At 38.1% G+C, this 26318-nt stretch overlaps 1 protein-coding gene across 1 annotated transcript in view; it reads right to left on the bottom strand.

Annotated features, from left to right (window-relative positions):
- Positions 1-840: 840 nt before the first annotated feature.
- DPP4 (dipeptidyl peptidase 4) overlaps positions 841-26318 on the bottom strand; it is a 40050-nt gene continuing 14572 nt past the window's right edge. Inside the window, exons 10-26 of the mRNA XM_058027925.1 lie at positions 25792-25895; positions 22289-22418; positions 22099-22143; positions 19037-19141; positions 18867-18934; positions 18632-18685; positions 18050-18174; positions 17045-17092; positions 16477-16575; positions 14410-14479; positions 12653-12847; positions 11689-11743; positions 9739-9838; positions 8180-8244; positions 3152-3224; positions 2835-2908; positions 841-1988 (exon numbers count right to left, since the gene is read on the bottom strand). Coding sequence (XP_057883908.1) covers positions 1890-1988; positions 2835-2908; positions 3152-3224; positions 8180-8244; positions 9739-9838; positions 11689-11743; positions 12653-12847; positions 14410-14479; positions 16477-16575; positions 17045-17092; positions 18050-18174; positions 18632-18685; positions 18867-18934; positions 19037-19141; positions 22099-22143; positions 22289-22418; positions 25792-25895 — 1509 coding nt within the window. The 3' untranslated portion in view covers positions 841-1889. The remainder of the gene's footprint in view (positions 1989-2834; positions 2909-3151; positions 3225-8179; positions 8245-9738; positions 9839-11688; positions 11744-12652; positions 12848-14409; positions 14480-16476; positions 16576-17044; positions 17093-18049; positions 18175-18631; positions 18686-18866; positions 18935-19036; positions 19142-22098; positions 22144-22288; positions 22419-25791; positions 25896-26318) is intronic.

The following is a 26318-nucleotide window of genomic DNA, read 5'->3' as shown; positions in this document are numbered from 1 at the left end:
ATGAAAGACCATATAATTTTTAGTTTCACTGATTTTTTAAATGTTTTTTTAATTATACTAATTCTTGCACTTACCTAATGAGAGCCTGGTGAAAGTAGGTTTTTTGATTACAGAAACACTGTTTTTTTTTTGCTTCTATGACAGTGTGAGTGATAACATTAAAAGAAATCCTAATTATTTACCATTGCATACACAAGCCATATCATAATGATAATCTTTTCTTATAACCTGTCTCTATTGCAGGGATCTACCTTATACTGATATAGGTTTCTTTGCCTTGACTCAAAAGAATGAGGGATGTGATGATAAAACCTCTTGAAGATAACTGACATCCTGTAATCCTGTAGAATTTAAACAGTGGTGCCAGTCTAGATTAGAGCCACTATTCCTTTGAACCCAAGATGGTATTTGTAAAACCCAGCTCCAATGTGCTTCAAAAAAATGCCAACAAACAGAACAAAACCACCCATCTTATTTTCTGAGTCAAGGAATTGTTAGTTTGTGAAAACAAAATCTGATTTTCTACTTGAGACTTTCTCATTTAAGGACAAGCTGCACAAAGTGTCTTAACATTCTTCCCCATGCTTTATCTGTCTGCATGAGTACTTTTACATTCACACCTAATGTCACTAATAACCCACAATACAGACATAATCAGATGCTGGCATGTAATACCAAGAAGCTAAGTGTTAGATAATCATGTCACACTCCATTACATGATACCATTACTCAAAATCAGAAGCTTCACTGTAAGTCATCCTCAAAATTAATGGGATTAAAAAAAAAAATCCAGTGTTCTTTTTCTGAAGCAAAATTTTCAATGATATGAGCTACACCTCCTTTCATAAATTAATATCTTTATTATTTTAAAGCAGCACAATTTTTAGTAGAAGTGGATTGCATTTTTTCTATGCAAAATTAAGAAAACTAATCCTCAGATTAGATGGAGAAGCCTACCTGGAGTGCTGTAAAGAAAGCAGATATTTATTGGTAGGCTGTAAGGTTTTGCCAAAGAGCACATTCACAGGAGAGTAACAGTTCAGCCCCTGCAGTAAGTGACTGCTAGTTCACATTGTAATGTTTTATGTTTCAGTGTAAGAACCAGTTCCTATTCATCAGTACATGAGCAACTTCTACATTAAAAAAATAGGGCTCTTGTTCCCAGAGGAGATTTTGCAGTGCATATTCCCAGTGTAGCAGCCATTTTTACTGTAAAATAAGCAAAAATCACAGTACTATATGATAGGACACAAAGAAATTGAGTGGCACTGGTTTGATTAGGTGTCATTCAAAATCTTTGGTGAAAGCTGGTTATGTGCTTGCCTTGCAAGAGTTCTGGAACTGTAATACAAAAGATTGCAGAGCAAACACACTCACTTCAGGAACTGCAGTGTAAAGTATTTCATTCTGCACATACTAACATTGCAGTATTCCTGGTAACAATTCTAAAATAATAATTATCAAGCATTACGAATTCCTGCAAAAATGTTTCTTCGTTATTTTCACAGAAATTACCCCAGGGTTCATTTCATTTTTGATGGAAACATTATTATTTTTTTCATTCTGTGATGTGACATTTTTATCATTCCTTTCTCTAATATACAAACTGGATTGTTCCTCTTTTAGACTGAAATATCAAAAGGTAATTACTCAAGCAAGTACCATGCTTCCTAGAAGTCTGCAACATCATTCTGGTGATGTTAAGACCCAATTAAGCAATCAATAAAAATGCAGTAGTTGCTTGGCAACAGGAATCATTCAAAGATTAGCACTTCATTGTGTACACTGGTATCCCAAGAGCTGACTCTTATCTCATCTTGATTTATACTGGCTCAGAGTACATTTTATGAGAGTTTTCTGGAGAAGTACCATCACTAACAATGCTGGTGCTAGTGCAGTGAGAAACACTGCTTTATGAAGTGGCTCATGTGGGTATAAATATGCTTGTGTGCTTGACCGGAGATGGAATGGTCTTTGTCAGTGTACCACTGTGTGAAAGAGAAATACAGACAGTGTTAGTTGCAGCTACATCTCAATGAAATAAATCAAACACGACAGACATAAAAACCTGTGCAGCCATTTAAAATGATCCTAGCATGAGGCTTTGAGCATGGAGGCAAAGACATGATGGGGTAGGAAGCTGCTGTGACACTTAAGCTCCTTCTTTGCATGTGGGACATGCTCTGTTCTTATGCTGAAGTTGTAAAAACAACATGTGGCTTGTCCACATGGAGGGCAGATTCAACTGTTCAGTTACAAGGGGTGCCTCACCTCTCCCTCTGTATGTCCTTTGAGTTTGGCTGAAAGAAAACCATGCACTTGGCCTCCTTCTATACATCCTTCTCTCTGGCACTGCTCCTCTAGGGCTGAGAGAATGTAGGAAAGGAAGAGCTTGCACCTTAGTCTGAGAACTTCCACACACAACATAAGAAAGGGCAAATAACTGCTTGTCTTACAAGTACGGTAACCACCAGACGTGATGGACAGGCTATCTGGGATTTTGCTGAAGCCAACCTTCCCTTTTACCCTATCTCTAAGACACTATTCACTGCACTTGGGTATATGCAAAGGCTGGGCCTGGCTATTTGTCTGAGGACACAAAAAATTTAAGAAAATGAAAGTTTAGGTAAAAAGGATCAAATATGAGATGGTGTTGCTTTACAGTTTTTCTTGTGCAAAAATAGAATATGTGCTTTATGTTTGCATTTCAGTTACTGAACATGAAATGCAACTATATGAACTTTCATTTAAGAAGGCAGTGAATTTATACCTTACCACAGGGGGCTTATGTTATTATTCTCATTTGTATAACGACAAACAAAACAGAACCATACCATTGCCTGAAAATCCACTTCAGCATCAACAAGAGCTTTGGAAATCTGTGCTGCTTGCTGAAAGTGAACATTATCTGAAAAGTGGAAGAGGAAAAAGGTAAACAAAAACTGCTTCTGTAATACTCTGGGGGAAAATCAAAGCAATGTACACACTAGACTCCCCAGCACTGCGGACTGAAACACAGATTAGTTGCAGAAATCGGTATTATTTTATTGACGCAAATGTAACAGCCTTGCCCCTTCATGCTTTTGTTTTGTCAGTAGTAGAATTGCGAACCTGTCTGTAATACTAAAATGTCTAATTAACTGCAACTCACCATCTGCTGTTCCATGAATAAGGAGATATTCAACTTCCTTGAATTTTTCAGCTCTGGCCATTACTGTTGAACTCTGAAATTAAAGGGAAAAAAAAGAAAAAAGGTGCTATTTATGAGGGTATGACTTGCTACCAACTGAATTTGATTCGTGTTGACACTGTCTGGGTTCCCTCAGCTCAGCCCAAGCACAGCCCTGCTTACCCCCCTCTGAAGTGCCAAGGGACACGGTCACACACCCAGGGCAGGGTGCCCCCACTCCGAGCACCCCACACCTGCCTGCAGTTGCTGCCAAGGTCGTGGTGCCAAGGAACAGGGGCTGCAGAGGGGAAGAGCTCTGCAGTGAGGCTCACATTCCATCCATGGCCAGCATGGTGGGAGCCTGCAGCACACCGTGTGCCATAGGTTTCCTGCTCGACTGCAGACAAGTTAAAAAAAAAGTTGCCATGGCAACAGTGCACCCTGCGAGAGCAAGGAGTAGCTCTTGCAGAGGCGACACATGTTATCTTCCCCACAAGGTTCACCTGCAGGTAAGGCACCGCAGCTAACAATGCCTCAGTCTCCAGTAAAATTGGGAAACAAGAAGGTTAGAAAAATGCACTCTCCAAATATGAAAGAGAAATGCCTGAGCGAAAATCACTAGACCAAATCTCTAAATAGAAGTCAAGCTACATTTTGGGAATGGAAACACGATACAGTGATGAAAAGATGAAATAATCAGTGACTATGATTAATAAAGAAATTTAAAACATAGTAACAACATATTCCCTAGAACATTCTAGCCCACCTAACTTGCTACTGTGACAAAAGAACGAAGACAGTGAGGATTGCAGATAAGATTTTTAATTTGGGCAAGGAAAGGGAGTAGGATGGTGCTCTGCCATGAACAGAGAAAGAAGAGGAACAACAGGGACAAGACATTTTAGGCTTGATAAGACAACCAGTTAATCTGGCAAGAAAAAAAATACTAAAAATTATGAACAGAAGAATTTAGTGACTTGCTTTTCTTCCTAGTTTTGCACTAAGGCTGTATCCTTGCACAAGTACCCCAAAAAAGTCAAATACATTGTACTGCCAAGACAAGAAGTGTTCTGACTTCCTTATGTCTCTTGTACACTCATGAATCTTTAAAGTAAGTACGAATATTAAATTTCTTTTGTCATGGCAGAATAGTGTACCAGAACCCTTCCATACATGAAGTAAGTTCTTTGTATGTATTCAAGAAAATTTAAAAACCAAGTTCAGCAGAGAGGGCAAAAAACCCCCACCTTGCAGTCTGTAACACTGCAGTTGCCCTCTTTTGATAGTCAAAGGCTAGAGAGCACCAGAAATCCAATATATGGAAATCCACTAAAGTGGAAGCATGATACTTTCCATTTAGATTATTTGGTATCATGGAGTAAGAATGAGTGCCAAAATATGGAGAAAGCACTGGCCCAGTGAGATTAAAGACGAAAAAACCACCAACAAGCAAAAAAACCCCCAAACCAACCAGTATCCTTTGAGTAAATAATTTCCCACATGTGCAGAGGGAAAATGGATAGACCACCTTGCTAGGCTTTCTTACAGAAAAGCAATGCTGTTTTAAGTAAACCTTCTGTGAGTGGAAGCCTGATTTAAGCTACACTTCTGAGAACTTGACTTGGCAAAAGCAGTTTTAGAAAGAGGATGTCACTATTTTTCCTCTTCAGGGATTAAATAAAATAAAGTTATTTGCAAAAATACTTCAGAAAGAAGAAGCATGAGATACTTTCTCTGCTTTTTTATCACTGGTGATAGTTCACTTGCTGTACTCACACTTGACATGAAGAGTCCCTTCCCTAAAACAAGATTTAAGGACACAGTACCTTTGTGTCCTTAAAGAAGGTTGCAAGATAGGGAGCACTCTCAGGTAGGCACAGTTAGACAACAAAGCAACAGCAGCTAAACAAGCCTTAAGTGGACAGCAAAAATATACAACTCTATTTACCACCTCTGTTTTACAGTTACACTGCTAGGACAAAGGCTCTGAAAAGGTAACGTGAACAAGTACTGAGAATTAGGCCCTGCTGAGTGTAACTGGCTTTTCTAAAGATCACACAGCAGTCAACATTTTATCAGCACTCCACAAACAAGTTAAGGTTTGGCTGAAATTGAAGGTCTCTCTCCCTTTAGCATATTCTCAGATAATAGAACAAATGTCAAATCAGTACAAGATGGCATATTTACAAAATTGTACCCTGTTTTGCATAACCTAATGATGCAGCAGTTCTTAAGGACTGAACATTTCAAATCTGCTAGAAAAAGATTGCCAAATCTATGACTGTTTCAAACACTTGCCAAAAGCATATCAAATTCAGAGTGAACTGCAAAATAATGTTCTCACAAGTTGAACAGTCTCTTCAGTATGCTTTACATGGCTACTGCGTCTGACCTCCAGAGCTCTGCCCTGATTCAGTCTCAATGAAACATCAAAGGGATGTTTCTTCCAGGCCACCAGATTCTCTGCCATTCAGTCTAGGATTGTAGTAGGAGCACCACCCATGCTTGTTCCTCTCTTTTACAGAGCTCTAATTTTTAGTAGTTTAGAACTACATTAACAGATACTGAACATACCTAATTAGTCCACTTAGGAGGGTGAGTCCTCCCTGACTCGTGACAACAATATAAAACAACTCACATTCTCTGCCTTCCATAAAGTAAAACCTAATGTCACAGTAATACAAAGGCATGATGTACCCCTCTTACCACGACTGGTTTCTTGAGTCTATATATTCAGTCATTAATAATACTCTCCATGTTAGGGAAGTGTTCATCTTCTCCAAGCAGGTGTGTACAGCATCTCATTTCTTTTAAATCAGGGTGCATACTACAGTTTATGCAACTTTTCACTTTTCCTGCCAGCTTTACAGCAATGCAGCAGGATAGAGAATATATGATGCAGCACACAAACCTGACAGAACAGAGTTAGCAGTGCAAGCTTTAACAGCTTCAGCTGTATGTACTAGCTTTCAGTACAGATTCTGCATTCACCTCAAAAACCATTCATTTCAGCAAACAGCTCTTGTCAGTGTCAAGGGGCCAGGAGGCTGGCTATTGGGACTGGGACATGGATCAAAGGGGCTGTAAGCCAGGAACATACTGGGCTGAAGTTAGTAAGGATCTTCAGCAATAACAAAATCCCACAAGACAGTCACTGAGGCTACATGAAACAACAAACTCACTTCTCAAGCCAACCCACCCTCCAGGTTAAAAGTAAAGTCCAGGCACCACATTATTTGGAGCTTTTAACAACAAACGAGGATTTAAGTTGCATTTTCCTTTCTCTAGGAGCAGCAGCGAAGTGTGACAATCTGATCTAGGCAATTACTCCTCCTCCATCTAGCCACCATTCTCCCCAATTAGTCCTCTGAGTAACACATTTGAAACCTTTAGCTCTTTGGTACTGGCAGTTTCAACGTGGCCATTGCCAGCAATGGATACCATGCCAAGAAAATCCGACTCCTGGCTTGAAAGGATTAAACAGTCCTCTGTTGCCATCTGTGCCGTGAAGCTGGTGAGTGACTTTGTGCACCCAGAGCGTTAACGTTCGTTCTGCACAGCGACAGGAACTCGTATTTACACTGCTACCTCGCAGACCTCCTACTGTTCCCCCTGCCTTAAAGAAACACATTTGGAAAAAGGCAGGCAGGAGGCTGCAGGCTGCTGGTCAGTTCCCGCTGGGCCCAAGAGCTCACTGGGTAGAAGAGGGAGACAGACACACTACCAAGCTGTCCAGCAGTCACTACTATTGTTCCCAATGTTGACCAGAACATTTCATATAGCAGTTGACAGCACTAGAGTACTGTAAATATATGTCAAACCACATGTTTCAGTACATATATGTATGTATTTATATGTGTTATCGTACTTTCAAAACACTGCAACAACCTCCACCCTTATTTCTACTTTTTTTAATGCAAACAACAGTGCTATCTGTCTTCTACCTTGCTTACCAACCCAAACACAGAGAATGCTCTATCTCCTCCTCTAACAACAACGTTTGGTTCCTGTATCCTCATGGCTGGTCTGTGAAACAGTTTTCTGTGAAACATTCCAATAACCAGGGCACAAAGTACCCCTCAGATTCCCACAGTTCTCCCATAGCCGCTGTATTTTCACCTCAGCCTGAAGTTTCCCAAACCCTAACAGAACATACGGCTGCTCTACCCTATGCTCAGCTACCTGTGACTTCAAAAAGCCCTTGAGGCAACAGAAATCATCTGGCACATGGAAGAGCAAGTCAAATTAGATTAGAGCAAGTCAATTAGATTAATCATGCTGCAACAAGGACGAACAATCTACATGAAATTTGCTTTCAGCAGGACAAATGCAAATTCCCTCACTCCTGTGCAAACACTGGTCATTTTAGAACAAACTTTGGACACCCTCTGTCTATGGAGATGGGGCCAGCATTTCAGTCCTGACAATGCTGGCTCTCAGTTGCTCTGCAATTTGATATCATCACGGTACAGACAGATTAGCCTACCTGTCAAAGTGTTCTAGTATTGAGGAGATTTTGCTTTCCCTGCAAAAAAACTGTAGATTCCTAAAGCAGGGAAGTTCACACAATACCCATTTTTAAAAAAATTACATTTCAGAAAGAATGGGAGTACATCTGTTTTTGTGAAAAATGTTTAAAATAAAGCATACTTTGCACATGAACATATAAATTTTAAAACAAATTTGTTTCTTAGTGGTTAAAATAAAAAGTTTTTGCAGCTTGTTTTACAGTCTGCAAAGTAGTCAAATGGAAGTGAATGTAAAAATAAAACCCAAAACACCAACAGACCAAACAAACAACAGAAACCCCACACCATACACCAAGAGGAAGCTGCCTTGTGCAAATTCAAACACACGAGACTACAGCCTCTAACAGCACAATGCAATAGTTCTAGCAGGAAAGAAGAAAAACACTTCTTTCTCCCCATAGGGAAAGAATGAAACTGTTTAAAGAACAATATACCAGTTAAGAAATGAAACAACACACAAAAAAAGTGATTTCTTTCTTACATTATAGTTCTTCAGATTATCATTTTCTGTAGGAAGGCCCATGTATCGCTCTGTGTATATTGAATCTGAAATTTAAAACATCCCAAAATTAGAATCTGCTACTTAATTTTCAGTCTGTCTACCATCAATTTTACCATCAATACAAGCAGTAACAATGCATACTGGAAATCAGGTTTTCCACAATGAAGGGTGTAGGTAACCATCGTTATTCAGAATAGTTAATCTTCTTGTTGCCATGGACACCTGAATGCTGAATATTAATATAGCACTTTGTGTCAGTGTTTCCTTATTGTTATTCTTTCAGTAATCCTAAAAAATGACTGAAGATGTTGCAGTAAATAACTAGCATCTGAAAAAAAAATCTTATTTATTTTATCTAAATGTTTACCACCAAAAATCTATACTACGAAAATATAGTAGTATATTAGGATTCGGCTTGGGTTAAAAAAACCAATGGTATTTTTTGCCATTTTACCATTTGCAGATTTACCATTTGTTTGTTTTAAACCCTACAAATTAATGCTCTGCTGCTGTATTCTAATGTCCATTTGACTTCTCAGAGTTGTTGCACTAGAGGTTTTTTTATGCTGAATATGCCTCCATAATCCTTCATTTAACTAGGTAGAAGTGGAATTTTAGAGATCTTGATCATTAAAAAAAATCTTTTCTGTCATACCCTAATATTCATGTTCAAAATATTATGAGGACATTGCTATGTCCCCAATAGACTACTGCTGCTGCCTACCAGCATGATCTGATTTGCTGAATTAGCTATTATACAGCCTCTGTGCTAGCTGCAGAATGATAAATTATGCTTTCTTTAGTAGAGGTTTGCCAGGGAAAGCTTTCCCTTGAGTGTTTTTGGAAAATAAAGAAGAGGAAAATGTTAAAATGTGTTCAGATTATACCAGCACCAATTCATAACTTCATATAATTTTTTCTAATCTGGGATGAGAGTCCCTATAACTAGCCCATTTCTAGCCTCCTGCAACTACTTGAAACCTCATACTCTAAAGGCTTGAAGCATGTAGACACTTGTCCACTTGATCAGGTTTTTCTCACATCAAGCTATTCTCAAGATGAATTAGATTTATAAAATCCAAATTTTACATGCAAAAAAACCCCTCCTGGTACTTTGAGAGGGTAAATTACAATGCAAGTTCAAAGTTAATTCTCACAGTTCATTCTAATAAGTGAAGTTTCATTTTGAAGACACAAAACTTTAACTGCGATGGATTTCTGACACACAGTACTGTGTGTCACCAAAGCAAAGGCAGACACATTACAGCAGTGCTACCACTATTACAATGATTTAGCCTTCATTAATGGTTAAAGAGATTACCTGAAGTTATGGATCTGACTTTTTAAAATGGGAAATAATATTTAGCAAATTGGTTTCATTTCAAAACGCAGTGGCCACGAGCTCATAAAAACAGACCAAGTGGCATTTACATGGCATCTAGTAGATAACCCAAAGTTCTGCGCTACGAATCCACACTTTGCAGCGTGTGCAATGGAAGACATATGGGAATCCTTGTAACGAGGAAGCCCTCACATACCATAATATTGCCAGCGTGACACAGGGGCAACCGCTATTCCACACTTGAACACGCCGCTCCCAGAGCCAAGCACCATGGAGGTCGCATATCCCCCATAAGACTGAGAAGAAAACATTGCTGTTATTTTAGTCAGAAGGGAAAGGATGGGGCCCATCTGCTACACAGTTCATCAGGCATTTATAGGATCAGCGTTTTTCATATTAATGAACTCCATGCTGAATTTGGGTCAGATCTGAGCCAGCCTGCTCGGTCGGGGAAACAGGCACCAAACAGCGCATGGCAGCTGTGGCACTGATGAATGAGAGCCTGATGGGGAACAAGGGCGCAAACGCTGCCGAACTGTGACTCAGCTGAGGATGACTGTGCTTGGTAGCACTGTAGGCAGCAGCAAACGACAGGAAACGAGACACTGCTGAACCGCTGTGTCCCTTCCCGTGCTGGGGGAGTGGGTGGAAGCAGAGCTCTGGCCCACAGTCTGCTCTGATGAGTAGTTGCAACAGGGCGTCCAAAAATTTCCAGCTCCCTTGGAGCAGGCCCGTGGTAACTCGCTCCCTAACTCTCCCCCAAAGTGTCAGGAGCAAGACTGTGACTGGGGAGTGAAGGATCTGCTGAGTCTGTGGGAGGAACTGTGCAACAACACACTCCTTGCTACACACAGAAAATTTACTCACAGTCTAGCCTGATACACAGATGAGTAAATATCTGACACACTTGAGCATCCAGGCAGCAAGATACCTAAACACTGTCACCAACCGCCCAAATGACTGCCCTCACAAGAGTTTGAATGGGTTATTTAGGAAAATGTGCCCACCCACATTCAAAAACAAGAACTATTTTTGGATCTCATTCCTGTCTTAAAACCAGATTACAGGCACAGGGAATTGCATCTTATTTCAAAGTCCTCAAATGTTTGCTCCAACTTCAATTCCTAGGTCCTTTCAATGAGATAAGCAAAGTAGTGCATGCACTTAGTGATTAAACACTGTAAAAGTGCCTAACCTGGCCACAGTAAAGGTATTACTGCTGAATTTATGGCAAACAAAATTCAAGTACATGAATTCATGTACAGGCTGACAATGAGAGGCTGACAGTCTAAAAACTCAAGATATAAAGAAAATCTGTTTGCCAACAGGTTCAATGTCCAGGATGCATAATCCCAACATAGCTCCAAAGAGGGATGTTCTACTATTCATCCTGAGGGTCATAAGGACTTAAGATGGGATTGCATCAAATAATCAGTTTCTGCAGAAAGAATTTTCCTTTCACCACAGTTAATACCATTACATGTGATTTCATAGAACAGAGATGTTTACCCCCAGAAGAAAAGCTATAAAAGACACCATATTGCCATCAAGCAATTTATTCATTTGTGCCTTTCACCTGCAGTGCCCAAATTTCAGTTAACAATTTAATTCAGCACTGCAATCACTAACACTATGTACACATTTAGCTTTGTAGCTGAGGGTGCATGCTATTAAATGATTAAATATTTCCATCTACTTTGCCAGGTTTAAAGATGCATCAAGTTAGAGAAATCTGGCCTGTGGTTGCAAATACCATGATAACCAACCCACACAGCTGGCTCAAGTGCAATTTCACATATTTTTTAAAATCAGTCATGCAACTGAAGAAATGCTGTTGAATACATACTTGGATTTTTTTTTTAGTATAGGTTCATACTGTACACAGGAACTTGGCAGCATCCATTTAAACTGGTTTTTAATCCCTCTAGTAGTCCTAGAGCCTTTCTCTTACAAAGGCTCCTGAGTGATTGCAAAAGGGTAATGTATAAACACACTTTTAGATGAACTTCATCAGCTCAAGTACTGGATTGTGCTGTGACCCCAGAGGTGCCTCACATGAAGCACTACAGGATCTCACACACATGACAGCACAATAAATAGTTGTTAAATTAAATACTACTCCAGCCAAAATTTTTTGAGTACTTACCCAACCCCAAATAGCTATTCTGTCCTTGTCAACAAAGCTCATTTCAGAAAATTTTCTGAAAGCAAACAGAATAATTAAACACTTAACAGACAGCAAGTATTTGCCATTCTACAGATGTGCCTATTTCCCATCAAGTCTTTCTCTTTCTATTGTACATTTCCCACTTCATCATAGTGACTGAACATGAAAACATATGATAATTCAGGCACGTGTGTCTTTAGGAAATTTAGAAAAATTTAATTTAATTAAAAAAAAACCATCTGTACATATAACACTCTGAAACCCCTCGATCCATAAACACTGCCATTTGTATTGTATTAGGTCAGATTTCACTACCTGCCTTGTTTTTTTTAGAAGATGCACTAAAATCATATTGCAGCAGTAAGGAACAGACCAACACATGGAAATACAGTCAGCATAAAAAAAATTAAAAAAAAAATCAAGAAGATTGTGAAATTGTTTAAATTCCTTAGCATTTTAAAATCTCACATAAAAACCCCTGTAAGATCAAATTTCATTGCAGTTCTGAGAGATCTATACTGGGATTGTTTGTTTTAGTGAGGTTCTACAAGCATAAATCAAGTGATAAATGTGAACCACGGTTTGAAGGCTGAGTATTTCTCATAATTCTGTGACAAGAGAAACTTGCAAATGCTTGAAGTAAAACTTCCATCTCCAAATTCCTTGGTAGCGTGTTCTTCTACTAGTATGGCACATATCATCATCTCCATAAAATCAGAGATATGGTTAACTAGTACTACAGCATTAGCTCTCCTCTCTTTTTAAGCATAAAATGATGGTTGGCATATAAATGACACACTTCAGAGTACAAAATTAAGCAGAATGCAGTTACTTTCTGCCAGTATTTTCCCGATGACCATTTGAAACCTTCAGCTTTTTTTCCCCCCTTACACAACAAGCACGTAAAAGAAGGAGCAGGTGTTGACCTTTCCCTGTGGCTCACCTGGCTGCTTCTATCTGATCTTCCACTTCATATGTTCCCAGCCTCCTGTTTATGGCGTGCATGATCCGGTCGCCCTGGTAGCCGCTGCCCCTGCCGTCGAAGCTGGCCACGATGACGCGCTCCGTGCTCGCCAGGTACGTGGCCCAGCTGAGCCGGAACGCTTGGTCCACTTTCTGACTGCAGGGTCCTGCATAGCTAGGGGAAAAACGTCACAAAATCCAGCCGTTTACTCTCCACATATTCTCACATCAAGCATTTGAAATATAATTGCTGCTGACAATTCTGGCCTTTGAAACAGGATAAACTTTCAAATGAAACTGAGGAAACAAGGAAAGCATCACTGACTGACTCCAAGGTGCCACTAAAAGCAATATGCTTTTTTGAAACTTCAGTTGTTAATCAAGAAAGCAAGATTTTTGTTTTTGTTTTAACTCTTTCTGCTCTAATAAGAAACCTTCATTATTTTGACTTAAGGCAGCTAATCAGAAATCCAAGCCAGGTTTTCTTCTGTTTTGGCATATCTAGTCACCAGAGTTTCAAAGTGATGTTCTCTATTTCTGTTCCACTCACCCATGATTTATTTGGTTTAAGTGTGAAATCAATGAATAGCCTTCAACTGGAAAAATGAAAAATACCATTTTCTATGTCTCATCAGTCTGAACTATTTCTTATACAGGCTGAGAAAAAGGAAGCAAAACTATAATTGTAACTTTTTACTTGAAAATATTTCAGAAGCACTTGATCATTATGAAATCATACTCTTGAGTGCCTTCATGGTAAAATTCTGTGCAGTGCACTTCTCTAGGCACTGTTCAACACAGTAAGAAATAGGAGAATGGCTCATATGGCTCTATAGCCCACTTTTATCAGTCTTAAAAGCACAGAAAAAACTACTGGGAATTTAATTCAAACTACGGATCCATAATTCCAAAGTAATTTCTGATATTAGATCACTGTGAACCAGATGTGATCCTGACAAACACCAAGGTAAGTCAATAAAAATAGCATCATAATCAAAACAAGCCTTAAGAAGCCAAGAGCACTGGCTGTTCATTAAAATGTTCAATGTTCAATAGCACAGCAAAAAGTGCTACCAAATTGCATTATATAAAGATGTATCCAACAACTAACAGCCACTTTTCATTATAGAGTCATCTTTTTCTAAAAAGGAATAACTTAACATTTTTCTTTTAATGCACACCTAAAATTCAGTAATTCACATTTAGAAGAAAACATACCAGGAACTGCCTGAGGAAGACCAGACCAATCAGCACATGCTCATGGGCTTGTATTTATGAAAAAAAATACACAGCAAATGCAATCCTGACCACAGGATGATGTTTGTCAACACTGACTGACAGTTAAATATCACAGAAAACATGCAATGTCACACACAGTACTTGAGCTTTAGAATACAAGACTTATTCAAGGTTTCTTTCTGCACTGTGATTTCATCAAAGATTACTCCTAAGGAACATCACGAGCAGAGGAGGAGGTAAGCTAACATGAACATCCTGGCTGTTAAGTCACATATCTGCCTCAGTGCCAGTGCCAGAGCTGTGCTCATTAAACATTACATCATCTTAGGGCACAGGAATCCACCATGAACTGGGATAAACCCCTATTTTCCATTCCATCTTAAAACTACTTCAAGAAGTAATTAGAAAACATTCCAGTTTTGTGTTTCCTTATTTAGAACATTTGAAGTAGATGAAAGTGATTATTAACACAACACTGCCATGTGATTGAAAACTTACACATCAAGGAGCAGAGGATGCTTCTTTGATTCATCAAAATGGGGAGGCAGAATCATTTGATACCACAGGTCTAAAAGTGAAAAGAGTTTTGACTTAGGTCAGCCCTCCGTGAAATTACTTGACATGCATTACAATTCATGCAAGAGAACATTTAAGCCACCCCCTAAAAATGATAGAGCAGCTTGAACTGGACTGTCCTAATATACACATGTAGAATTTCCTAGCTATTTATTTCAAAAAATGTTTTACAGCTAAACTAGCAGAAAGTAATAAAATCTGGGGAATCAACATGCCGTCTCATGACATTATTCTAAGCTTACATGTGAAACTTGTTATGTCTCTACAGTAGTAAATCTAACACAGGTTCAAAAATAAAATTTCTCTCCCAGCAGAGGAAAGAAATTCTATATTATTTTGAACCTGCCAGATAGACTTTGCTTGACAGTTTGTAAAGCATCCCAGAAACATATCCAAGTATCTATTATTTTTGAAGCAATATTGATTCCAGTTCCATTCATGTTATTCGTCCTACCCAAGCTGGCTGTGAGCTGAACATTTTAAAGGCACACCCTGTAAGTTTTGCAAACTGAATGACTCAATTGTTCACTCATGAATTTTAAGTGAACTGATGCTGCAATGCTGATGGACTGCACTGCAGTAATAGTCAGAATGCAAATCTTACAGAAACTTGCCCAGATACAAATATGCAAGGCATTAGAACACTGAAACATAAACGATCTAAATGGAACACATTAAAATACTAATTTTAACTTTTGCATACTCTATAGTCACAGATATACTCACTCTAATAACCTACATGGATTTGTGAGCAGACTTGAAGCTTTAAGTAGGACTACATAAATGGATTTGCTTCTCCTATTTTTGATATTAAAAATAGATTCCCCTTACCCAAAAGCTTTTACCCTGAAGACATGAAGTAGTAAGAACAAAGAGGAATAAAAAAATAATGAATATACAACTGATAGCATGAAGAACATCTTTAAATCTCCATCTTGCCTGGAAGATTTCATCTTTAGCCCTAGTAAAAACGTGACAGAAATAAAAGACAGAAAACACAAAGATAAAGAGAGTTATTATATAAATAAGATAACAGTGAAAGAAGGGAGGCATCAAAAAGAACAGTTTGCAATGACTGACCTAACTCAATACAGTTCATAAAATGGAATTCCATTAAGAATCACTGCTCATTTTATCAGGAGGAAGTTTGTAATGAAGAGAAAAGCCAGTAGCAAAGGCTGGAGCAAGTACAGTTTAGACAGGTACCAGGCCTCCCACTGCTGGGCTCCTTGATGTTGCTCAGCCTGAGAGCACACCACGAACACTTCTCTACCCAGATTCTGAGGGGCACCACTCACAAGGCATTAACAGTTCGTTTTCTAGCATTTTGTTCTGGTCTGTACCAAGGTTTATGCAGTATCAGAGCATGAACGTGCTTTCAAGAATGATTATTCAATCCAAATCTATTCAACCTATTCAACCCCCACACACAAAGTCAAAGGTGATAGAGTTGAAATGTTGCTTAAATGTTTTTTTCAAGATTTTTTTATTTAGACTACGTCTGCTTTTTCATAGTAACTGAACTTCTCCACTCTCCCAACCTGCTAACACAAACCAAACTTGCACCTGTAAATCAAAAAGACCTACTTGATTTTATAATGTAATTTAAATTCAACAATGTTAAAAAACTTTGGGCTTGTGCCCCAACCTCATTTCTCTTATTTATTTATTGCACTGTTAGAGACTTCTGGTTTCTAGTTTATTATAAAGGAAAAAGGAGTTAAGCCACTTCATCATGAAAACATGAAGATACCACACTACGGAAAAAGCACAGTTTAGATAAGAACATTTTGGGATTTCAAAAAATAACTGAGAATATTTGGAAATCTCAAAAAAAAAATCACCTTGCCTCTAAGTTCTGAATAACTGCAAGAATTCCCATTACATCCATCTGTCCTGTCATGCTCCACAGCAGAAGACCTTGAACCACTTGGTGAAAAGGGGGGTGGGGGGTGGGAGGGGAAAAGTAAAAGACATTTTTGAACTTACTGTATCCACCTATATTAAGGGAGCCAAATTTTTTTGAAGGCATCTGAATATCTTTCAATGAATTTTCCAGTTCAGTGTTTTTTTCCAAGTATCTGAGGACTAAATAAGAGAGTAAGATTCAAAGACTAAACATATATTTTCAAATGCATCGCTCTTTAATTATGAACCACTTTAAATATTAAACCTGAGATGATGGCAACTTAAATTGCAGCTTTAGTTTACTGCAGTTTTTGTTTTTCCTCTCAGATTCAACGTTTACAATATAGTTTTCCTTCAGTTCTTTTTCCCCTGTTTTCCACCTAAATATCATTTCAGAAAAACCAAACAATTATACAGTAAATAGGTCATACACTACTTACTGTATTCCAGCCCTGTGTAAAATAATGTTAAATAAACTCTGAATAAATATACATCAAGCTATATAATTTATTCTTCTGGTAATTATTTGAAATTAAATTTACTCTTTATAACTGACATTTTTATTATTATACTATGCAATGAGAAGAAAATGAGAATAAATTTACAGTGCAATTTTCTGGCATAATATAAATTAAAGACAATCCCATACCTTTGTCATCAGTGCTTCTGTGCAGGGTAGACATGGGCAGGCCAGGACCTGTTAACAGGGCACAAAACCTTCATGTTTGCATGCTGGCTTGAAACACTGCCCTCGTAAAGTAATTGGGAACGGGTGAATCATAAAAGCCCAGAACTTGTTTCCTTCAAGTCTGCTCAAGCTAAATTTCAGGTTAGCAGGGCCCAAATTCAAGCCACAGGATCCCACAGAATGTTTAGGCTGTCTCAGAGATGAGCCACACGACTGTGAGGTGCTGAAGAACAGAATTTCCCCTCTTTAGCAAAGCCCATGCCTTGGTGGTGGACAATGGTTGGCCATCAGGAAGCTTTGTCACAGGGACCACAGCAGCTGTCTTCAACCACTTTTACAAACTGACAGAAAATTCTGTCTGCTGTCTGTCCTCCTAACCCATGGATTAAGGAAGATCTTGGCATGTTAAAAAACAGCATACACTTAAATTTAAAGTAATTTTGGAGACAATTTTATTTTTCCCAGCCTATGATTAATTTAACCCTTATACTACGTGGCAGGAGCACTTAGAGGTCACAGACAGACTGCAGTCCCCCTGCTTACCCTATGATTACATTACTTGGATTTTCTTCTTGACCAGCACTATCTTAATTTTATTCTCATACATAAAGCACTGCTCTTTACCCAGTCTGTTGCTTGTCACACTTTCAGAGCCTCCAAATTCCTCCTGCAGGCAGAGCTCCCCATACATCTCTTGAGGAGATGCACAGTGGACAGGAGTGTTTTGCAGCTCTTTCAGGTCCACTGACAGATAGAACTAACAAGTTTTATCCCATTTTATCCCTTTTTGTCAAGGTACTTCTGAGCCTAGGAGGCAGTATGTTTTTCCACTGCCAATACATTTATCCAATGTTATCAACACATATCATTGTTACACAGTACATATCAAGATCCCGACGAAGTGAACTTCAGCACCCAACTAATCAGTGAGTCATGTTTATGTCAATTAATTTGGGATATACTCACCGAGACAATTTAGCTGATAATACTGTGTGTCTTTGCTGAAGGACACAGAATAATATTGGCATCTTTTTTCATCCAGATTACAGCTAACACATTTAGGCAATTTTGGACTGCTTTCCAAGAGCACTCTGCAAAGTAAATGAGTTTTATCTCAGAGATATTTTTTTTTAAGCTATGCTAAAGCAGTATATGGTTTTTAAGTAAGATGGTTGAATAAAAAAAGGTAAAATTTGGAAGTGATAGAAACTGATTCAAAAACTAGAGAAAACAGAGTTTCAGCTTTTGGGTTCAATTAATACTGAAATTATAGTAATAGGAAAAAAAGCATCAAGGTTATTTTTTAGGGTGTTTTTGCTTGAGGATTGGTTGTTCTCACAATTTCCCTTTATTAACTGAATTTATAGAAAAATATTTCCATTATTTTTGCAGTTTATGCTCTTACACTGATTTTCATTAAATATCTTAAAGATGACCCCACATTAGGCTGAACATATGAATCTTTAAGTTTTCAGTGATTTTTCCTTAAAGTTTCTCTTTTTTGTTAACAAAAATTTTACTCATACTGCAGGAAAAAGAATTTCTTACTTATAAAGATTTCTTCCTCCTGGCATTCCATTATTTTCATTACTGATGTAGTATCTATAAAAGCAAAACATAGTGGTTTTAGTAAAATATTTACAGTATAATTAAAAAATTTATCTGACATTTTTAAATCGGATTTTTAATAAGTTAAAAGCCTTCTCCCTCTTCTCTCTCCGTGCTTGCTTAGACCCTTGTTACCAGCCCTTAGGGAAGAGGTACCTTATTTACAGATACTTACAAAAATTCATTGGTTACAGCTTCTATGCTGATTACTTCCCAATTTCCTGTAGTAACAGCTACTGGAACCTGGAGCAGGGGAAAAGGCAAGGCAAGAAGTAGGACATGAGACTCCTGGATCACCAGGAGAAGCACAAGCCAGCAGTGACTGTCCTAGAGAAAATTCCTCACCTGTGAGCCATTTATGTAATGGATGTGCTTGTAACCTGCTGTGTCGCTGAAGACTTTGTAGTAGGAAGCCTTGTCGGGTGCAAAGTGAGGGACAGATGGCTGAAACTTGAACATAAGAGAGATGTCTATTAAAGCAAAAAACAAAACTCCAGATCCTAAGCGATAAATTTAGGTTTTAATATCTCTAACCAGGACTCTCAATGCTTACAACAAGGCATCAATGAATGTACTGCAAACATTTTTGCCTTCTGACTTAGTAGGTAGAACCCATAGCCATCATTCTTAAAATAAGCACACTTGAAATATTTTCCTGCTCCTTAAGCAGCAGAGTTTCCTGAGTATTAGTCCTGGCAGTGATCCACACCCCCCAACTCCCTCACCCCTGCCCAGAATTTGAAGTACTTTTGGTGGTCTTAGTTTTCTACAATTTTAGGAAACAATATGTGCATCTACTTTCAAAAGCACTGTTTTATTTAATCCAATGCAGCTGTAACCTATAAAAATGCAAATTTTGCAAATTCATGTTTTTCTTGAATTTCCCATTTTAAAACACATACTTGTGAACAAATTCTTTGAACTCAATTTTTTTTTTAGCTTAACAGTGAAAAATGTCCTGCTCTATTCAAAAAAACACAAGCTGCTTTCCAAAAGGAAATTTTGCTAGCAAGTAGGTGATTACAGAATGACAGAGAATTCAAACTGGAATAATATTTTCATGAAGTAATGATCCATTTATCAATTGAGAGTGACAGAAATGAATCAATTTCTTCTATTGACTGCCATTTGAATGTGCTACATATGGTAGAAAAAAGGAGAGGAATGAAATTGAGCTGAATGAAATAAAACTTATTTCTGTGACAAATGCCCAAAGGATCTAAATGCTAATTAGGCAACTGACACAATGTAACTGCCTCGGAGATGTTGCACCCATCCTGAAATGGTGAAACAAAGCTGAAGTGATTTGCCTCCGGTCATTCAGAAAGCAATGACAGAAATTAAGTCTTTCTAACCATGTGCTCCAAATAACCTCTCCTTGTTCCCAAGCAATATTTCTGCAAAAATTAATCTGGCAAATATTTTGCTAGCTCTTCCCTTATTTTTCAAAGTGTGACTTTCCTTTAACTCAACTGGCAAGCTCTAACAGCTGATGATCTGGAAGCCATATACAGCAATGCAGGCTTTTCTGAGCATTCTTCATTTAAACATTATTTCATTTCTATTAAAAAGAAATCAAAACAACAAAGTACCAAAAACCCAAAAACCCCCCAACCAAAACCACCAACAAAAAACCTAAAAAGCTCTCCCCACCAAAACCCATAAAAAATATTATAGGTAATTTACTTAAATTTTTCTACACATGAGTATGTGCATATATATATATATATATCTTGCAAATGTATAAAGATATTCCTTATCGTCAAATATCATTTTATCATCCCTAAGAAGGTGAAAAAAATAAAAAAGGAACAAATATACCTATCCTATCCTCTCTTCAGTCCTCCCTACTCTCTATTCCTTTCTCAAATCCAAGAATCATACAGTGAGATTATCATTTCTTCCAACAGCTCCAAAGAAGTGGGTTGTCTCTTTAAAAGAAACAAAAAACCAACAACCTAGTTTAGTGGCACAGACTTGCATTTTGCCCTCTCATTTTGCACAACTGTTTACAAAGTCTGCAGCTTGATCATCACATTGTCTAATTGTGAAGCCTTTGCTGCAGAGAAGCAAAATGTGTCAGCGTTAAGGCCTTCCTTTCCATATCAAATTTGACAGCAGGTGGGTTGATCTCTCATCTTCATACTGCGGATGATTTCATCCCTGCTGTTGCCTCCCTCTTTGCATTTCTTTAAACTTTCATTTTTGACTTCAAAAGTGAATTAGTGACTAAAGCATAATCAGTGTGTGGAAAATGCGGGAGTGGAAAGTGTACTCTGTGTTCTCATCAAAAACTCTGAAACTCATTTCTCCCTCCAAATCTGAACTTTTGCATCTCTGCTTCACTTCCCCCAGATCTTCTGTGTGGTTCATTAGGTGCCTACTCCCCTACCATGTACAAAAGGACTGAGAGGCAGCTTGGAAAGCATCATCCAGACAGTAGCGGCTGGTTTGGCAGAAGTGCATGAAAATTTTAATCTGGCCAGTAACATTCATCTTGTCCTCACTTCTCTTCAGTGGATATTTTATGCAGGGGAAAAATAAATAAATGAGTAGCCCCAATTAAATCCTGAAATGGTTTGTTGCAACCTGATTGACTAAAAATTACCTTTGTCCTTAATGCCTTTATTCCACTACAATTCAAAGCTTACAGAATACACTTCTAAATACATTTTATTCCCTAGATCTTTCTGGAGGTAGTAGGAAGACTAGAAAGCAGGTAAACTAGAATAGCTGGCAACTCCCCAGAACAAAGGGAATTCTGAATCTGGGCTCCTGCATTTTCCCCTACCTACTGCTACTGAAGAAGCAGGTCAGAAGCAGAAAGGAGTCTGGAAAGGGCGCTCTGCTTTTGGTAAGCTGAACATAAAATCATAGAATGGTGTGGGTTGGAAGGGACCTTGAAGTTCATCTTGCTCCAACTCCCCTGCCATGGGAAGGGACACCTTCCACTAGACCAGGGTGCTCTAAGCCCCATCCAACTTGGTCTAAAACAGAGATGGGGTATCCGCAGCTTCTCTGGACAACCTGATCCAGTGCCTCACCACCCTCCCAGTGAAGAATTACTTTCTAACCCCTAATCTGAGCCTACTCTTTCAATTTAAAGCCAGAACCTCTTGTCCTGTCAACAAGATGCACAGGTCACAGAGGACACGATTAGAGCTCCATCTACACTTGCCTGTCAGCCCAGCCTGGGAGTTCAGAACCCATTACCCACAAAAAAATTAAGCTTAACCCCAGGTGTGGGGTGACATTTGAGATAATTTTTTCCTGTACATGTAAAACACAGCAAGCAAGAGGATTTGACCTACAAACAAGGGGCACTGCAAAATGCAACAGCTCACATGAAATTTTCATAGTTATCAGAATTATTTAGCACATAGCAGTTTTAGAAATTGAATACTCACTCTGCCAATCCAGCCAGTTGTACTTTCTTCAGTAAATTGTTTTTCCTAAGAACAAGAAAAACAAACAATCCCACAACAATTATGTTTATTTTACATCAGGCTTTATTTCTACAAAGATAAACATAGAGATATATTCTACTCTTTTGTAGTTTCATCTACCATTGCAACTCTACCACCTAATTTCTCTTACCTTTGGACATGACCAAGTAGCATTTTCAAAGTCACAGACTGAGAGGACTGAAAAATTCTGAATTCTTCTGAGCCACTGCAGACAAATCCTTTCATCTGTCACCCATGTTACAACACTCAAATAATGATCACTGAAAAAAGCAACAACATAAGATATTTAAAATCCTCTCTATAATAGCATACCATACAATTGCATTCAGCAATTCACTGAATGAGACTCATCTGGCTATTTTCATTTCAATCTACTCTTCAACAATAAACAATGATGCAAATGTAATTGAGCCATTTTTTCAACTGTTTTTGCTGCTAGTAGATGCCTTGGTTATTTTCAGAGATACAATAAAGAATTAGATGGCTCATACAAAACCACATCCAGAAAGACTGCAATTAAATTTTAACAGCTATTCTCTAATGCATAAAATAATAGCTACTCCAGGCTGTTCATAAATCTTGTACTGTGTGCATCTAGAGGAAATTCTTCTGAATATTAAGCTGTATATGCCTTAGATTAAGCAATTTTATCCTTAGCTGCCTGAAGTTGGTTGCTTGTAATTATTTTCTGAATGATAGATACGTTTTGTTCAATTTAGTAGTTTTTTCTTTGGTTACAGTCGAGGGAGAGATCATACCAAAACCAGATATGACTATTTGAATATTTTACTTGCATCTTCAGAATACCACCCAGCTGACATGAAGGATGAAGTATCAGAAAAAAAAAAACAAACATTTTCATGAATATTCCTGTATATTAATTTTAAAAATGTGCCACATAAAATTTAGTGGCTTTGTTTACCATAACGATCTGTTAGATGTACTGTCTTTTCTTATTTTAGATCTTTCCTATCTCTTTGAAGCCTTATGAACTAAAATAAAACAAACTTCCCCTCCAAGGCAAGTATACATTTTTAACTGTAATTTGCACATTTGACTTAGTTCCAAGTTCATGTTCCCTTTTCCCCCAAAGTTAGTTAACAAAAATGTGTGGGAAGTCTTGTGATAAGAGTATCTTTCTGATCACTGCAGTCTGGGGAAGGAAACACTACAATTAGTGTGGATGGATTAAAAATATGTCAGTTGGTTATCAAAAACCTTCAGATTTATTCCTACATTACAGTTTCAAATTCATGTTTGTAAAAGGTCTATTTCTGCATGTATATTTGACTGGGATGTCAGCAGGTCATTTAATTGCTACTGCCATTGAGTCTGCAGGAGATTTTTGGTGAAAATAAAAATAAAAATAAAACATCACTCTTCCTGTACCTATAGTAGTGGTTTCCCTTGTTTTGTATAAGGGGAATTAGTCCCACATTTATCATCCCTTCAAAGTGAGAGTTTTTAATAATTCTGGTGACTATAAATCATTAATCAGACAAGATGAACATTACAAGGAAAACAAACAAAACAAATGCCATTTATTGAGCTATTACAAGAACCATCCCTCCCCTGTGAGAGTGGGAATGCACTTTCAGCACTCAACAACACACAAAAGGTTAACTAAGCTGCAATTAACTCAAGTTTAAAGTACAGTAGTTTTGCACTGCCCTTCTTCATTTGTTGCTGAAAAGGGATACTCTGCAACTACTCTACTTAGAAGTCAGCTTAATCTAGGATACATAATTTCAGACAAGAAGGATCCATTCCCTTCATTTTCCTGCTGGCCAACAGGAACCCCCTGTATCCATGGTGCCAAAACCAGTGTTTAAATGCTGGATGGATTTCATGCTGGTCATTCAAGCAGAGTGTCAGGTTTCAAGTACCATCACATGGCAAAGCACTGCCATTCCAGATTCTGGCAGTTTTTCTTGACTAATAAAACTCTTGCTCTGCAACATAAGTGAGCTGTGCCCCCTTCATATGTAGGGGTAAAATTGGTGCTCATCCAAGCTCTGGATAGTGCTGTAGCAGGCAACCATTTGCTGAGGCACTGCCCTTCAACATCCCCAACTAGGCAGGTGGAGTGAGGTCTGCCACCAACTCAAACCCAGTTTTGCTCAAACTTTAGCTCCTTGGAAGTAAAAATAGAATTCTCCATCACAAAAACTAACCTTTCCTGTCAAACAGTGGTGTACATATAAATACAATGTAAATATTCAATACTTTGTGCTTCCAACAAAAAAACCTATCCAACAGCAGCACTGCACATTGCTCACCTTTTCCTACTTGTATACTTTGCTCTTGCAAAGTTCCCCAAAACTTGTTCTGGCCACCTCAGCTTTTGCAGGACACATAAGGTGAGACTTTACCATTATTTGGATCAGCCACTGGGAGAAGGAGTGAATTTTGATCCTTGAACTCATAATTCAAGATTTATATTTGCATTAATCCTGACTAACAGAGCGGAAAATCAATTTTTAAATGGATGGACTCCATGTAACTCACACCTCTGTTAGCCAGATGGGTGCGAGGCTGGAAGGTAGCTGATGGTTATTCTCCTCACATCAACTTCCATAAGGTATTAACAAAAATTTTAAAAACCCTCTAAGACAGCAAAGATCTTAACCAGTACTGAGCAAAATGTAAAGGGCTTTTAATTCTGAGGCACTGGAATACTGGAGAAAACAAGGCACGACAGCTATCTAACATGCAGCTATGGCAGTGTGACTGCAAGGGAAGGATAAAGAACAACATATTCATAAGAACTTGCATCTCTGTTAACACATGGATGTTACACTGTGGTGAGGCTGAAATGAAAGAGCACTGATTTTCCAGTTATAGGCCCCCACGTATAAAATGCCGGTTTTATGCATAAGCTAACAGACCTTTGTTTTTTTCTGGTTTATCAGTAAAACCTGTGCTTTCATACCCATCATGTTTGTAAGTGCAAACCTCTAAAACATTTCCACAATACTGTTAAAAAGAAAAAAAAACAAACCCCAAGATTTGGGATAGCAAATTGTGTGCATGCACTTTAAATTGATGTAGCTGCTCTTCACAAAATACATTTATATCATGTTGTGCATTTCCAGTGGCATTTTGAGGAATACAATTTTCCATTTACTCTGAGAGGTGCTGATTTTCACCATCTTCCCAAAGAAAACAAACATTTTAAGTATAAATCTGAAGACAACCACGATACCTTGCCTTAGCAAGGAGCCTGCTTCCAATGAAATCAAATCTTCACTTACCATTAAGGTTTTGTTTTGTTGGTTTTTTTTTTTCTCCAGTGAACAGAAATACATATATTATAATTTGATTATACGAAAACTTGCTCATATTAAAGTTGTACTGTGAAATGACTTCACCATAGTTAGACTCCACTGAATGTGATGAGCCAAGAACTTGTCACATTCTGAATATAACATACATGGAATATGCCATCTATATATAATCACTAGGAGGATAATCTCTGTGCAGATTTTCTCTGGTAAATCTTGTTGCTACCAGAGCCACATTACATGGAAAAACTGCCATATACACTGAATACAGGGAGGTCACATATAAAAGCTCCTCCTCTCCCATCAAATGAAACAATCGCATATCAAATATTTAACCTAAATGTCTCACCTTGATTTTATTTCTGCAGGTGGAAAAATTTCAACAGACTTGAAAGTTGGAAGTGATGTGGTATCCACAATAAAGAACTGTACAGTTGGATTTGTAGCTCCCGCCTAAAAATAAAATTTTTCATTGTATTTTTGAAGAGAGAATATTCTTTGTGAAGCATTTGAAATTATAGATGAATAAGTCACTACAGACAGAAAGGTAAAACAAACCAACTTGCAAACATGTGAGAAGACAAGTTCCTAAATGCAGTTTCATGACTGGTACATAGATTATCCTTTGTATTTTTCACACAGAAGTGTTGGTTATTGGTTTCTAGATTAGAAAGACTATTACATTTAGAAACAATCACAGGGATTGTTGTATTTGACCAGATCTCATCCAACACACCACACACAGTACCTAGAGAGAAACAAATCCATTGCTAACACACAGGAAAATGCTTCTCCATGGAAGCAGCACCTTACATGAACTAATCATATCACAGCTGCCTGTATCACAACCAAAGCTGTGACTGCAGCATGCACTGC

The sequence above is a fragment of the Melospiza georgiana genome, chromosome 7, assembly GCF_028018845.1.
Source record: "Melospiza georgiana isolate bMelGeo1 chromosome 7, bMelGeo1.pri, whole genome shotgun sequence".
NCBI classification, from domain to species: domain Eukaryota; kingdom Metazoa; phylum Chordata; class Aves; order Passeriformes; family Passerellidae; genus Melospiza; species Melospiza georgiana.
The sequence above is the reverse complement of the archived record's forward strand: the minus strand, read 5'-3'. Positions and strand labels throughout refer to the sequence as shown.